This window comes from Drosophila innubila, assembly GCF_004354385.1.
Source record: "Drosophila innubila isolate TH190305 chromosome 2L unlocalized genomic scaffold, UK_Dinn_1.0 5_B_2L, whole genome shotgun sequence".
Classification (NCBI taxonomy): domain Eukaryota; kingdom Metazoa; phylum Arthropoda; class Insecta; order Diptera; family Drosophilidae; genus Drosophila; species Drosophila innubila.
The window spans coordinates 5,425,238-5,441,058 of record NW_022995373.1 but is presented as its reverse complement, the minus strand read 5'-3'; the positions used below and the strand labels follow the sequence as shown (position 1 = coordinate 5,441,058).

The 15,821-nt window shown below is 35.1% G+C and overlaps 1 protein-coding gene across 2 annotated transcripts in view; it reads right to left on the bottom strand.

Annotated features, from left to right (window-relative positions):
- Nucleotides 1-15,821, bottom strand: part of LOC117782746 (glucoside xylosyltransferase 2) — a 109,055-nt gene that overhangs the window by 87,498 nt on the left and 5,736 nt on the right. For both annotated transcript variants that reach the window (XM_034619783.1, XM_034619782.1), the window contains exon 3: nucleotides 5,357-5,654. In XM_034619783.1, coding sequence (XP_034475674.1) covers nucleotides 5,357-5,654 — 298 coding nt within the window. The remainder of the gene's footprint in view (nucleotides 1-5,356; nucleotides 5,655-15,821) is intronic.

Sequence of the window (15,821 nt, the reverse complement as noted above, 5' to 3'; positions counted from 1 at the left end):
TTATCATTTAATATTTTGATAATACTATAATATTTTTTATGTGACAAAATTGTAGTTATAAATAACAAATTATAAAATATGTAAAGAAAATAAAAAAAATTAAATAAATGTATTAAAATATATAATACATGAAATGTATTCGTATGATTTTTTGGAGAAGAATGAAAAAATTTAATTAAGGCAATTTTTCTTAAGAAATCGATTTTTAATCGATTTCAAGTGATTAAAAAACACCAAAAAAAAACATCTATACGAGGTAAAAGTGTAGTGACGAAAGCACATTCAAGTCCCAAAATTTCTGATATTGAATTTTGTGACGAACAAAATAAAGTTTAATATAAAACTTTTAAACAAAAATATAAATTTAAAAAAAAACACGAAAATTGGCATTCTGCACTGTGTGAAAAAAAGGTGAGCTATCACGAACATAATAAATACTTTTTGCGCAGTGCCAAATGCCAATTTTCGTGTTTTTTTTCCTCAAAACTACCTTTCCAACGATATATAGGACATATCTGTAGCAGCGTTTGCAAAAACTGCTCCGTAGCAGCAAGAGCAATAAAAATTTTACTATGCTCTGGCTACCGCTCTCACTTTGACGAGAGCCGAGCCATAGCCGAACGAAAAAATGTATTAGCTCTGCTATGCCTCGGATTTTGTCGTGTTAAAATCTGTAGCAATAGCAATAGCACAAACGAAATGAGCGACTATGCGTAGCCGACGATAGCCAAAAAACGAGAGCGAGATGAGAGCAGAGCATACGCAATTGTTTTTTTTGCTACGGCTCTCTCGTGTATGTATTTGTTGTTGCAATTCGGCGATCGTTTGTTATTGCTGGTTCGTATTATGAGATAGAATATTCTAAAACATTTTTTGCATTTAACATGCTCCTCGTCACTTTCATCGAAATATTTAAAAACGCTTAAGGTTTTCTTTTGCGGCTCCATGTTTACTCTCGAAATGATTTTAAAAAGTGCCAAAATTATCTAACTGCAACGTATCATAGGAAACATAACGTTACTTTACGAACCAGCAATAACAAACGATCGCCGAATTGCATCAACGCAGCAACAACAACAAATACATACACAAGAGAGCCGTAGCAAAAAAAACAATTGCGTATGCTCTGCTCTCATCTCGCTCTCGTTTTTTGGCTATCGCTCCGGCTACGCATAGTCGCTCATTTCGTTTTGTGCTATTGCTATTGCTACAGATTTTAACACGACAAAATCCGAGAGCATAGCACAGCTAATACATTTTTTCGTTCGGCTATGGCTCTGCTACGGCTCTCGTCAAAAGTGAGAGCGGTAGCCAGAGCAAATCGAAAAACTACGGAGTAGCGTAGCATTTTCAAACGCTGATCTGTAGCTTCTAGGGTTTGGAAACTGTTTGGGTTTCAACTTTAGCGGGAAATAGCGTTTTCCCGCTAAACTAGCGGTTTTTTAAAAGAGTCTTAGAGCAAATATTTCTAGATTTTCGAAAAGGAATATATCCCCATCATTACATCTAAGTTTGTTTAGCGCATTGATACAAACAGACAAACAAATAAACTGACAACATCTAATTTTGAAAAGTCCACAAAAAATTTCACATTTAATTATCTTTTGAACAAGTTGTCGGATTTGGGTGAACGAGGTATCAATCGACGCGTATTTTTGATAAGAATTTGAAAAAATTCAAAAATTTACCAAAAGACCCCAACGACCCCATTAGCTGCAATCGTTTAAATTTTTACCTCCCACTTACAGTCTATGAAAGCAATTTCTAGACCAAAATTTCTGATATCAATTTTGTGACGAACAAAATTCAGTTTAATCAAAAATTTTAAATAAAATATAAATTAATATAAAAAACGAAAATTGGCATTGTGCACTGTGAGTAAAAGGGTGATCTTCTTTGTACATAAAAATAACTTTTGCGCAGTGCCGAATGCCAATTTTCGTTTTTTTATATTAATATTTTTATTTAAAATTTTAGATTAAACTGAATTTTGTTCGTCACAAAATTGATATCAGAAATTTTGGTCTAGAAATTGCTCACTAGACTTTACCTCGTTTAAGGTTTTTTTGTGGATATCAGAAATTTTTGCAATTGCTTTTGCTTTTGACATTGTAACTTTATCATTAATGCAGGCAAATAGTAAAATATAAAAATTTAGTTGTTGAACGTATTTCATATTTAAAAAATTTTTTTTCTTTAATTATAAAGAAAAACTAGGGGGCCCCGCCCCCTGCTCGCTTTGCTCGCGTTGCTACAGCCGAGCATACTATACTGTCGGAGACCTCGTACTTACTTTGAAAAAAAAAGTTTTTCATACTAAACTTGGATTTCACCCGATCGGTCCTATGACAGCTATATGATATAGTGGTTCCGATTGGAACCAACTTTGTTCAGGATATATAAGTCTTAAATAAATGCATATTCTATTAGTTTGGTTAAGATATCTAGTAAAACAAAAAAGTTTTTCATACTAAGACTTAATATTGGACCGATCGGTCCTATGACAGCTATATGATATAGTGGTCCGATTTGAACCAACTTTGGTCAGGATATATAAAACCAAGTTAAATGCATATTGTATTAGTTTGGTTAAGATTTCTCATTAAACAAAAAAGTTTTTCATACTAAAACCTAATTTTGACCCGATCGGTCCTATGACAGCTATATGATATAGTGGTCCGATTTGAACCAACTTTGGTCAGAATATATAGAACCAAGTTAAATGCATATTGTATCATTTTGGTTGAGATATCTCATAAAACCAAAAAGTTTTTCGTACTAAAACGTGATTTTCGACCGATAGAAAAATGTATTTATTCACTTAACAAGTAATATCTTCCGAACCCCTCAACCAAAATTTATGTTTCATATACCAAAAAACGCGAAATTGTACGTATTACAACATATTAAAATTAATTAACAAAAATCGTTAGAGCCGTTTTGTCAGAAATCGCCAAAATGTAAGCTAAAAAACTTTATTTCACCTGTTAAATGTCACCTGAGTACTTCAGAAAAAAAGTTTAAAGGTACGCCTAAAAGCCCTCAAACACACCTTTCTAATGATATATAGAACATATCTGTAGCTTCTATGGTTTGGAAACTGTTGAGATTTCAATTTTGGCGGGATTTAGCGTTTTCCCGCTAAACTAGCGGGAAATTGAAAAAGTCGTAGAACAAACATTTCTGGATTTTTGAAAAGGAATCAATCCCCATCATTACATTTAAGCTTCTTTAGCGCTGTGATGCAAACAGACAAACAGACAAGCAAACTGACTTTTCATTTCATTTTGAGAAGTCCACTAAAATTTTCAAATTTATTTATCTTTTGAACCAGTTATCGGATTTGGGTGATTGAGGTATCAATCGACGCGTATTTTTAAGTAAAATTTTTAAAAAATAAAAAATTTTACCAAAAAGCCCCAACGGCCCCATAAGCTGCAATTATCAAAATTTTTCCCCTCCCACTTACACCCCCGTATCTCATGACCCAGATTGGTTAGAAAAAGTTTTAGTACGCCATTTTGTAAGTTAGAACTAAACCTGTCGATCGGTATATAACTCGATCTAATCGGACAGTCGTAGCAAATTTTCCAACTTAGCTGTATATATAGTTAGTCGCCTTTCGCACCCTTCGTGCTGCTTTCGTCACTAACGCGAACTGCCGTCCGCAGTGAAAAGTTTTATGTATGCCATTTTGTAAGTTAGGACTAAACCTTTCGATCGATAAATCGCTCGATCTGATCGGACAGTCGTAACAAATTTTTATTGTAAGCTGTATATGTTGCTATTCGCGTTTCGCACCCTTTGTGCTGCTTTCGTCGCTAGCGCGAACTGCCGCTCGCAGTGATCGTTTTGTATCGATTCGAAAAATAACTGAAAATTCCCAGCTCTATTGCCCGGAAGAAAGCAACACTGCGTTGCACCATTCTGCGTCTCACTTCTATATTTTTCAACGAATTAAAAAATGTCACTAGTTTTTTATTTTCCAAATGCAAGCTTAGCAAATGTTCTCTTTTTCCTCAAATTAATAACACATTTCCAACCGACGATATTTAAACTATCTTAGTAAATTGAACTCACAATTAATATAAAAAGAAGAGATAAGCATCTGTGCAGTTTTGTTTAAGGCCAGTATGGCTTTAAAAAAATGCGACACTTATTATGCCTTATGCTGTATTGCTAGTCGCCTTTCGCATCCTTCGTGCTGCTTTCGTCACAAGCGCGGACTGCCGTCCGCAGTGATATTTGTTCTTTCGTTAGAGTATGTGACTGAGAGAACAACTGATACACAGCTCAGGAATTTACAGTTTACAATTATTCCTGAAGTGAAAAATGGGAGATGGAGGAAAAATGTGCGCAAAACGAAGAAGAGGGATGCAAATTTTTAACGGGTGGAAAAGATTGCTTTGATAAAAGCAGTTGATGGATCACAGAATCAATTTGATAATATGTCTTTGAAAAGTGCATGGAAAAGTGTTGATGCAGAAATAAAATAAAAAAATAAATAATATGTGAAGCCATACCACCACGTTTTAGGTGCACCGTCACACTGTTTTAGTTATGTTTCACGAACACAAGAAATAAATAGCAAAGATAGATCACACCAAATAGATTAAAGTAAATTTTGAGCTGCTGCGTACTGGTAATTTTCAAAAGAGTCCCTGACATCGAAAGTAGTTACCAATACATCTGCAATTGCAATAAAAAGGTTTTAAATAATTTAGCCTTTAACCACAAACCAAGGTTTCTATAACCATTTGTTAAATTAAAAAATTTCAACATTAATGTGCAGCTCAAATTTGGAAGCGATACTATCACTCTCAGGGGTGACACAGAAAACGAAACCAGCCGCAAATCCCCCAAAATTGTATGGAGTTTTGGGAGATTTTCAATTGGTTTTGCTTTCTGTGGCACCCCACTCTAGTCCGAGAAACTAAAAAATATCTTATCCTGAACAATTTACTTTTGGTCGATATATTTATTTGCTTTCAGAATATGTAACGTAACGTAAAAATCGATTTTGGCAGTCACGAGTAATGATTATAAATGTAAGCGCACCTGAAAACAATCTTTAAAAAAAAGTACATTTAAAAAAAGTTTTACAAATTAAATTGGTGTATACAAATTTTTCTGGGGGCTCACATGTATACAAAAAAAGTGGAATTGGTTCATGCTAGAAAAATGTTAAAAATTTTTGTCCAGCAGCCTAAATACCTAAATTTATGTTTATTTAGAAAAGTAGACAGATGGTAGATTACACTAAACTGCCGATTCAGATAGCACTTTAAAATGCTCAAACATGCTACTTAAGGCTTTAGCTTACAAATTCACAATATTTTATTATAGTCTCACTTACCGGCAAAAATAGGCGTTGGGCGGCACATGGTTTAAAAAGGGTTTTCCATTCCATTTTACTTTGTGTTGGAAATTTTAATGGTAATAGCTCAAAATCAAATATATTCGGCATAAGATCGCGCCAGTCCGTTAGTTTTTCCCGCAAAGTCTCCGTTAAAGGATCTTCGGTGAATATTAAGAACTTCAGACATTCTTGATAATCATTAAAAAGAATAGCTGACTTTATCATAATCAGAGTCTCCTCCGTACGCTGGCCACAAGCAACAACAACAATATGAAAGATTCTTTTCCCGTCATTTCTGTAAAAAGTGTAAGTGAAAAGATAGATAAACATCATTAAATTATATATTGTAAAAATAAATCAATAAAAAAAATTGTAGTAGCATCTGGTTTCTAGAATATCTTTTTATAGATATTGAGAAGAATTAAACAGTTGCATGGTAAAAAAAAAATATTTCGGAGTATTTCTATTGCCGGACTTTGGCTAATTTCCGAAAAGTAGTTGGCAAAAATCAGCGTATTTTGAACTACGCAAGATAACGGTATTTTATACCAGGGCGGCTGCCCAGCGTAAGCAACAAAATTGAATATGAATTACAGAAAAATTCGATAGTAATTTCTTGATCTGGCAACTCTGTGTTACCCGTTCTCCGAACAAACCAGCTAAAACGCTGGCGAAATTTCTGTCTAGCTAATTTAGCAACTGTTTTTTTTATATGAATTTGACATATAGCGCACAGCTTTTATCTTATGTCCATACCTAGCTTATGGCTGCAAACATAGTGAGCGTGGAGACGAAAGTAAAGACGAAAACGAAGATGAAGACGAATTGGTTCCGTTGCGAGTAAGCCGACAAGTGTGCATAGTGGAAGCCGAATATGCTGCGCTATTTGTTTTTTTGCAAGATAATTTGTTTTTAGACCCCGTACTTAAAAAAGTACAGGGGTCTATTAAGTTTGTTTTAAAGAACATGTGCGTAACAGACAGAAAAAGGCGTGGCAGACCCCATAAAGTGTATATATTCTTGATCAGCATCAATAGCCGAGTCGATATAGCAGTGTCCGTCTGTCTGTATGAACACCTAGATCTCAGAGACTATAAGAGCTAGAGACGCCAAACTTGGTATTTAGGCTCCTCTGTTTTGCAAGCAGATTAAGTTTGTATTAAAATTTGGCCCACCCCTTTATCGTCCACAGATTAAGTTTGTTTCTTTTTTTGGATCGGACCACTATATCATACAGCGCCCATAGGAACAATCGGTGAAAAATCAAGTTTTAGTATAAAAAACTGTTTTGTTTTATATATCTCAACCAAACTGATATAAAATGCATATAACTCGGTTTTATATATCCTGTTTAAAGTTGGTTCAAATCGGATCACTTTATCATATAGCTGTCATAGGACCGATTGGGCGAAAATCAAGTCTTAGTATGAAAAACTTTTTTGTTTTATGAGATATCATAACCAAACATTTAAGTTAGTCTTATACATCCTTACTGCAGTTGGTTCAAGTCGGTCAACAATATAATATAGCGCCCATAGAAACAATTGGTCGAAAATCAAGTTTTAGTATGAAAGACTTTTTTGATTTATGAGATATCTAAGCCAAACTGATGCATAATGCATATAACTCGGTTTTATATATCCCGACCGAAGTTGGTTCAAATCGGGCCACTATATTATATAGCTGTTATAGGACCAATCGGGCAAAAATCAAGTCTTAGCATGACATTTTTTTTTGCTGTATGAGATGTCGTACCCAAACTGATAGAATATGCATGTAACTTGGTTTTATATATCCTGACCGAAGCTGGCTCAAATCGGAAAAAAAAACTTTTGGTTTTATGAGATATCTCAACCTGATTGAAGTAGGTTATCGGATCGGTCATAGGACCGATCAGGCGAAAATCGTAGCCAAACTGACAGAATATGCTTTTAAGCTACTCTTAGACATCCTTACCAGACATAATTGAAGTAAGTAGTCGAAAATTGAATAAAGTACTCTTTAAGGGCGTCGAGTAAAAAAGAGAATAAAAGTACTTTAAAGAAAATATATGTATTACATTGAAGACATTTAATCGCCATATCTGCCGTTCTATTTGTTCGATCTTGATGCGATTAAGTGGGATAATAGATAATACTAATAGATAACGTTAATAACCAAAAAAAAAAAGTATTATATTAAAAACTAAAATTTGAAACAAACTTGATGTGCGTGGGGTATATAGAAATCTGTGTGCCAAATTTGGTTACTCTACCTCTCATAGTCTCTGAGGTCCTTTTGTTTATACGGACAGACAGACAGACAGACGGACAGACACACATGGCTATATCGACTCGGCTGTTGATGCTGATCAAGAATATTTACACTTTATAGGGTCGGAGATGCCTCCTTCTCCCTTTTACATACATTCCAACGAATACAATATAGCCTTATACTTATTTTTAAGTAATGGGTATAAAAATTAAAAAGGAAAACCTCATTTCGAGTTCAAGCAATTAATTTGGGTCGGATATTGTGTGCTGCCAAAAGATGATCTAAAGTTTTTGGAATATTTTAGAATAAAATCACTAATTTTGATAATTTTTTGTTACAAATTAAACCATTTATAAGTAAACAATAGACCAATTTCATCAAAGTTTGATAATGCTCCAAGATTTCTCCAAATTCAGTACCGTACTGTTTGAAGCTGACAGATTGCTTTTCGTGTTCATCTTCGTCTTCGCTTGCACTCCGAACACATTCAAGCGATTTGCCCATTTATATGAGTTGCCCTACACAGTTTTTTGTCGTCATCTTCGTCTTAAGCTTCAGCTTCATCTCAACGCTCACTATGTTTGCAGCCAAAGTAATTGGCTATTTCTACAAACACTCACATTCGCCACATTTGAGCACATTAGAATGTGCCAGATTTTTGGCTTTCCACGACCAAATGTGAAACTGTTAAAGCAGTTGCCATTCACCTGAATTAAATCAGGTTTTCGGTTTCTGTGCAAAAATAATAAAAATCTGACAATAACAACATTTTAATATCTATTTTGAAATTATAATTGGCGCAAATTTAATGCCTACCGTTTTTTATTATACAAAACAGCTCGTTAAGATATGTTTGATATATCAAAAAAAAAGTGGAGATTCATTGACTATAACACATCATTCAATAAGTCCAGGGTTTGACATATAATTGGTGCTACTAATAAAAAAATCAATATTTTTTTCAAAAGTTCCATCCTTTATAAGGTCTATGTCCAAATTTGAGATTAATTGGATTATTAGTTTGCAAATAACCGTCACTTTAAAAAAGTTCCTTTTTGAAATTTTCAAGCTACGAAAAAATCTAAATTTTCTTGCATTAAAAAAAATTTTTTATGGAAAAAATACTTTTGAACCCAAAAAATGGCTTGTTAAATGTTTTTCGGAGTCTGCTCTGTTAGAACAACGGTTTTTGGTGTAATGATAAGGTTAAAAGTGGTGGTACAAACACAAATGATGAAGAGCTCTCTAATCGTCAAAATTCGACAGTTGCTCAGAAAAAAAAAAAAATCTTTAAAATATTTTTTTTTTTTGTAAAATTAAGTTGAGGGAGGTAGGTAAGGAACTAAAGGTTTCAGATAAAAACATTTTCGAAATCTAGCATGAAAATTTGCCTATGAGAAAGCTGTTCTTAAAATGGGTGCCGCGTTTGCCTAAAATAGGTCAAAATGTCCTAAAAAAGATACACTTCCATAGTAGAGATTTTCCTAAAGTGGCATCGCATTGATAGAAAAGCGATGAAATTAACGTATAATCTTAAAAAATATAACATTGATGAATAAATTTGAATTTTGTATAAAAGTTGTTGTTTTATTAATTAGGCCCGGGACTCATTGAGTGATGTGTTAACATATTGAAGCTTGATAAAGATATCAGATGTCAATTTTAAAACGCCAAAATGTGGATTGAAAACCTTTTTTTACCTGTAAAATTGTACTAGATTTTTTTAGGAAACAAGTTTACAGGTACGCATATAGTTTCTATGGCTTGACAGCTGCGGGGGTTTCAATTTTAACGGGATTTAGCGTTTTTCCGGTAAACTAGCGGTTTTTTTAAAAACTAGTGGAACAAACAAAAATTTTTTGGTTTTTGAAGAGGAAAAATCCCCATCAACAAATCCAAGTTTTTTTAGCAAACTAATTTGATGCAAACAGACAAACTGACTTTTCATTTGATTTTGGAAAGGCCACTAAAAATTTCAAATTCAATTATCTTTTGAACGGATTTGAGTGGTCGAGCTATTAATCGACGAATATTTAAAAAAACAAATTTTTACCAAAACGCCCCAACGACCCCATTAGCTGCAATCATTAAAATTTGTACACTCCCAACTTCACAACTTATCTCATGAACCAGGTGAGTTAGCAAAAATTTAATGGCTTTTTCTCATCTTTCTATCAACCTTACCGTCTAGACACATTTCCTTTCAATGAAACTTTAATTTTCTTGTCAAAAATTTAGTTTCAAGCAGGCTATAAGTTACAGGACAGGTCATCCACACTTTAAGGGCTTAACATTCGCCAACTACGATAATTTGGGTGTTGCTGAGGGCAACGCCATACAGTGTATCAATTATTGCAAACCTTTAGGAGCCTGAATTGTTTATCATCATATATCCTAATTTATTACCTCGATGTTTATCTGATATTAATGAGAATAAGCAAAATAATAGCAAAAAATAACACGAAATGTTATTTAATAACAAAAGAGTTCTATATTCATATAAAGGTTTAAAATGTTGTTTTTGCGATTTGCATTAAACAACGTTGGCGTGGAAAAAATTTAAAAGACTCTTGAATTACTCCACATTCATGGTAGTCTGTCTGCCAAATTTGGTTGCTCTAGCTCTCAAAGCGGTTGAGATATAGGCACAATTCACACAAAAAATTTAGGATTTTAAATTTTTTCTTGAGAATGAATGAAGCTAGAGAATGATTTTAAGAATTCAGGGGCTGCTAACACAAGTGATTAAATCAAATAATAAATAATATAAACAAAATAAATAATTAAATAAATGACATAAAAATTAACAAACAAAAATGTAATTACAAATAATAATACATAAAAATAAATAAATAAATACTTAAGTTGATAATTAAGGTCGCATTTAGAAGCTAAGCAGGCAAACTTAAGAGCATTTTCTTTAAGCATGCGACAGACGATGACTTTTTCACCGACACTTTTTGCTAAACAACCGTCGGTGTCGTGTGAGCGCAGAACATTTTAAAGCGTCGGTTAAAAACCGACGCTCACCGATGGAAATAGAACACGTCCCATTCCATCGGTTTTTTGCGTCGGTGAGCTCAAGCCACTAAAATGCATACAGAAATGATAGAGTGCTGCCAGATTTTATGAATAATAAATCGATGGCATCTCTATGTAAAAACCGATGCGAAGTTTACCGACAGTGAAAAATTGTCGGTGAAAAAGTGTCTGTTAAGAAGTCCTGGTCTGACGACCACTTTAGCGACAAATCTATATACTAGGCTATGTCATTAAGCAAAGAATTTATATGTACTCGTATGTGCACGTGAATGCTTGTCTTAATTAAGTTTTGTTACTTTCTTTTAATAAATATTTAAGCGACCGAGCATGGATTGTTGCATTTAATATAAATAGTGGGTATTAAGTCGATTGTTATGCCACAGCACATGGGCAGAGTGAGATTTTATATATGTAAATATACATAGATACGCAGGTTATGCCTTTTTTAACTCCCTTGCGTGTTTATAAATAAAAACCTGGGGCCACCTAGAGGCGGTGCCTGTCCTGGTCTGCTTGGCCAAATTGAAATTATAGTTGCTGTTGGGACTTCACTGGATGCAAATCGCACTACAAAAATACAGACTATCGACTGTCTGTCTAGATTTTGAGACCATAAGAGATAGAGATACTAAACTTTCACCCACAGACTCAAAATGCGTTGGAGCAGGTCAAGTTTGCTTTAAGTCCGCCTCCGCAAATCGCGAAAAACTGTCTGTTCGTCTATACAAGCAAAATGACCTCAGAGACTATACGAGACAGAGTAACCAAATTTGGCAAACAAATATCCGCCTCCGCAAACCGCGAAAAACCAACATACAGTTAAGATAATACGTTTTTTGTGGTAATTAGAGTTGCAAATTGCTATTATCTATTATCCTATAAAATCGCAGCAAGATCGGACAAGTAGAACAGCAGTATTAACGTGCCAAAGTTCTTAAAGCATCATCAGCTCCTTAGAGTATGCAATAGTTTTAATATTGTTAGACTTAACAAAAATGCACCAAATAATCCTCAACTGGTTCTGACGACGCAAATATGACATTCGGCTTGAGTCGCTAGTCGAAACATCACAAATGGTACTGATGATAGGAACTGGCATCTCTTGAATCAGCTGTACCATGCCATGCTCCACTATGCAGAATGTTTTTCTTAGACCTGAAGCAGTTGCTACTTGAATTAAACCTGAAGCAGTTGCCAACCTGAGGATGTAGGAGGATGGGGGATAGCATACAAGGCGAAATGACTTTTTACATTCAACTTGGTTAAAAAAAAATTTCTTTAAAATACTTTTATATATATTCAAGTTAAGTAACGGGTATCCTATAGTCGGGATCTTGACTATAATCTTTCCCACTTGTTTTTTTATTGAACATGTTATGGAAATTGGCAGCCAACGGCAAAGTCGTCTTCCATGCAGTCTACCTTCTACTCCATTTCGTCGGTAGTATTGCATTCCACCAATATGCTATGCTATGCTTCTTAGCAGCAACAATAACAGCCAATATCTTCTCGAATTTAATGTTTCTAACAAATGTAAAATAATTTCACCACAATATACTGACTCTAAGGGTAAATTGACGGTAGATGTTTCCAGTGTGAATTGCTGTTTCACATCTGCGCGGCCATTTCGAATTTCTTATTCTTCTTGTTTTGCCGTTCATTTAAGTTGACATTGTTTACATATTCGTATCAAATGTCAGATTTCTAGTGTTGCTTTCGATAACTATCGGCTTAAAACCGATTGGAAACGAATGAAACACGAACATCAAAGGGGAGATGGCGGAACGAATTGGAAACACTATGGGACCATAGTGAACTCGACTGTAGTCCTTTCATACATCAATTGGACAGCTCGAGCAAAAGTAGTGTTGGTAAACGGGTCATAATAGTGACATGTACAAAGCAAAGATTAAATTAGGAGCTCTGGCCCCTCCTTACCCCGTACAAACTATGGAAAAAACTAAGATTGCTAAGACTTTAAAATTGTTTAGTTTTCTCGAGTGTAGGATACCCAGAGTCCACCCACTTATATACTTCGCACGTAAAAAATTTGCAGAGCGCTGTATTAAATTTGTAACTACTTGTTATAAAAAATATTGCAGCTATATGACTTAGTGCGCCGATTTGAGCCAACCTAGATAAAGACGCATAAGACTTCAACTTAAATGTATATTCTATCATTTTGGTTTCGATATCTCATAAAACAAAAAAATTTATCATACTACTAGCCCCAAAATCTCTGATATAGAATTTTGTGAAGAACAAAATTCAGTCTAATATAAAAATTGTAAATATAGATATAAATTAATAATAAAAAAAAAATACGAATTTTGGCATTCTACACTGTGCGCAAAAAGGGTGAGTTTCTTTGAACATTAAAATTATATTTTGCGCAGTGCCGAATGCTAATTTTGGTGTTTTTTTTTTTATAAATTTATACTTTTTTTTTAATTTATATATTAAACTTAAGTTTGTTCGTCACAAAATTGGATATCAGAAATTCTGGGGCTGAAATATTTCTTTCGCTTATGACATTGTAACTTTAGCATTAATGCAGGCAAATGGTAAAATATATAAATTTATTTATTGAATTTCTTTAATATTTAAAATAAAATTTGTATTTAATAATAATGAGAAAAAGAACACATAAATTTAATATGCATTGCAGAAAATCACAACTAGTTTAAATTAAATTGTCAAAAAATTAAACTAATCTGTCTAGCAACACTGGCTAATTATGCAACACAAAACAAGACCTTCTGGCAGCACTGGTTATTTTTGCTGCGCATAAGCTGTGGGCTACATAGGCTTGCTGATATGAAACTTTATTGCTGCTGCCATATGAATTTATACACTTATTTGTTAATATCTTGAGTAAACGAATTTTTACAGATATGTGTGTTATATCAAAATACGCGGATATTTGTTAACTATAACATAGCGTTTTCCCGCTGAACTAGCGGTCTTTTCAAAAAGTCGTAGAACAAACATTTCAAGATTTTCGAAATGGAATCATAAATGAACATGGTATTTAAGCAACCCTCGGAATGCGCTGCCAGATGTGCGGCAAACCACTTGAAAAGGTCACCAAGGCGTTGGATTACGACATGGGAAGCAATCCTGACGCTCAGAAATAGATGGACAAGGGCAACATAAACAAAACTGAATACACAATAGATAAGAAATAAAATAAGAGTAAAGAATACTTTAACACAATAGTGATGTCTGTCCTTTAGTACATAAGATAACCTATAAAACCCCATACCAATCAATAAGTTCTTAAACAAACGCGGGAGTGTTTTTACTTAGGGATTGGCAAGCGTGCTTACATACTAGTTCTGACGTTGCGACTAACATTGCGAAAAAGTTAAAGTACAGATTTGCATGCATATGGTCCTTCGAGAAATTTTGCTAAGTGACTGCCACTTCCAGTAGATACCTTAATCGGTATCACGGAATCAAGTCCATAGATCGCACTTATGGTGCATCGTGGCACAGTAACCTTTAAAAAATAAAGGGATAGACTGCGCAGCCGTAGGCGTAAAACAGCTGAGCAATGAACAAAGCGACGCACAAAATAGAGCGCAAAAGTCAGAGCTGAACAACAAAAATGGCGGCGCGGGACTGAGTAACCTAGAAAAAAGGGAACAAAACGCTGGAAAAGTGGAAAATTGTGAACCACGCCAGCGAGAAAAAAAAACACGGCGGCGCGGGAACCTGGCAACTATCGTCAAAAAAAAAAATGCGACGTGGGAATCCTGTACCGAAAATCGGCGGCTCCAACTCTGAGTACGGTTCGGCGTAACCACAGAGAACACGAGCAAGCGTTAGCAAAGTGGTAAAAATTGAGCCACAGCAACGCAAAAACGAAAACGGGCGACGCGGGAACCTGGCAACGATCGCTGAAGAAGGCGACCTGGGAAAAGCGTTAGCAAAGTGGTAAGAACGTAACGCAAAAGCATAAGGAAGAGCGGCCTTGGGAAATGAAACCAAGAGTCGCAGAAGGAAGAGCGGCCTTAGGAACTGAAACTAAGTGTCGCAGAAGGAAGAGTGGCCTTGAGGACTGATACCAAGCGTCGCAAAAGGAAGAGCGGCCTTGGGAACTGAAACCAAGCGTCGCAGAAGGAAGATCGGCCTTGGGAACTGAAACTAAGTGTCGCAGAAGAAAGAGCGGCCTTGGGGACTGATACCTAGCGTCGCAGAAAGAAGAGCGGTGGGAGAACTAACACTAATCATCGCTAAAAGGCGTGACGTGGAATTCATGAACGCGAGAATGGTTCCCAGTAACCTAGGAGAAACAAAGTACTACGCAAAGTGATTATGAGCAACTACAAAAACAAGCAACAACCGGATCCTTACAACATCTGGACGTTGCAGCAGAAAGTTCGGAGAGCTAGTAACAGTCGGAAAACAACAAGCAGCACCCAAATCCCTACAACATCTGGGCGTCGTAGAAGGAACTTGGAGAAGTCCCACCTGGTCCCAACAGTCGGTCTGGCAACGCAGAAGGAAGCAGCCACATCTCCAACACTGGAAATAAATATAATGATAATTTATTCCGCCGGCAAGTCCCCACTTTGGAGAGATGTGGGAAGCTGGAGTAAAATCAATCAAACATAAAGAATTAGAACACACCTTCGGAAAATGGAAAGACGATTACTTATTAACACTTCACCAACGATCACATAATTATGGCCCCCGCAATATGTTCATAAATGAACATGGTATTTAACCAACCGTCAATAACTCAATAAGAAGAATAGAGTAAAGAATACTTTAACACAATAGTGATCTCTGTCCTTTAGTACATAAGATAGCCTATAAAACCCCATACCAATCAATAAACGAGACAGTTCTTAAACAAACGCGTGAGTGTTTCTACTTAGGGATTGGCAAGCGTGCTTACATACTAGTTCTGACGTTGCGAGTAACATCGCGACAAAGTTCAAGTACAGATTTGCATGCACCATCATTACATCTAAGTTTACTTAGCGCTTTAAAACAAACAGACAAACAAACAAACTGACTCATTTTGAGAAGATTCACTAAAAATTTTAAATTTAATTATCTTTAGAACTAGTTGTCGGATTTGAGTGATCGATGTATCAATCGACGCGTATTTTTGATAAGAAAAATAAAAAGGCCCCAACGGCCCCATTAGCTGCTG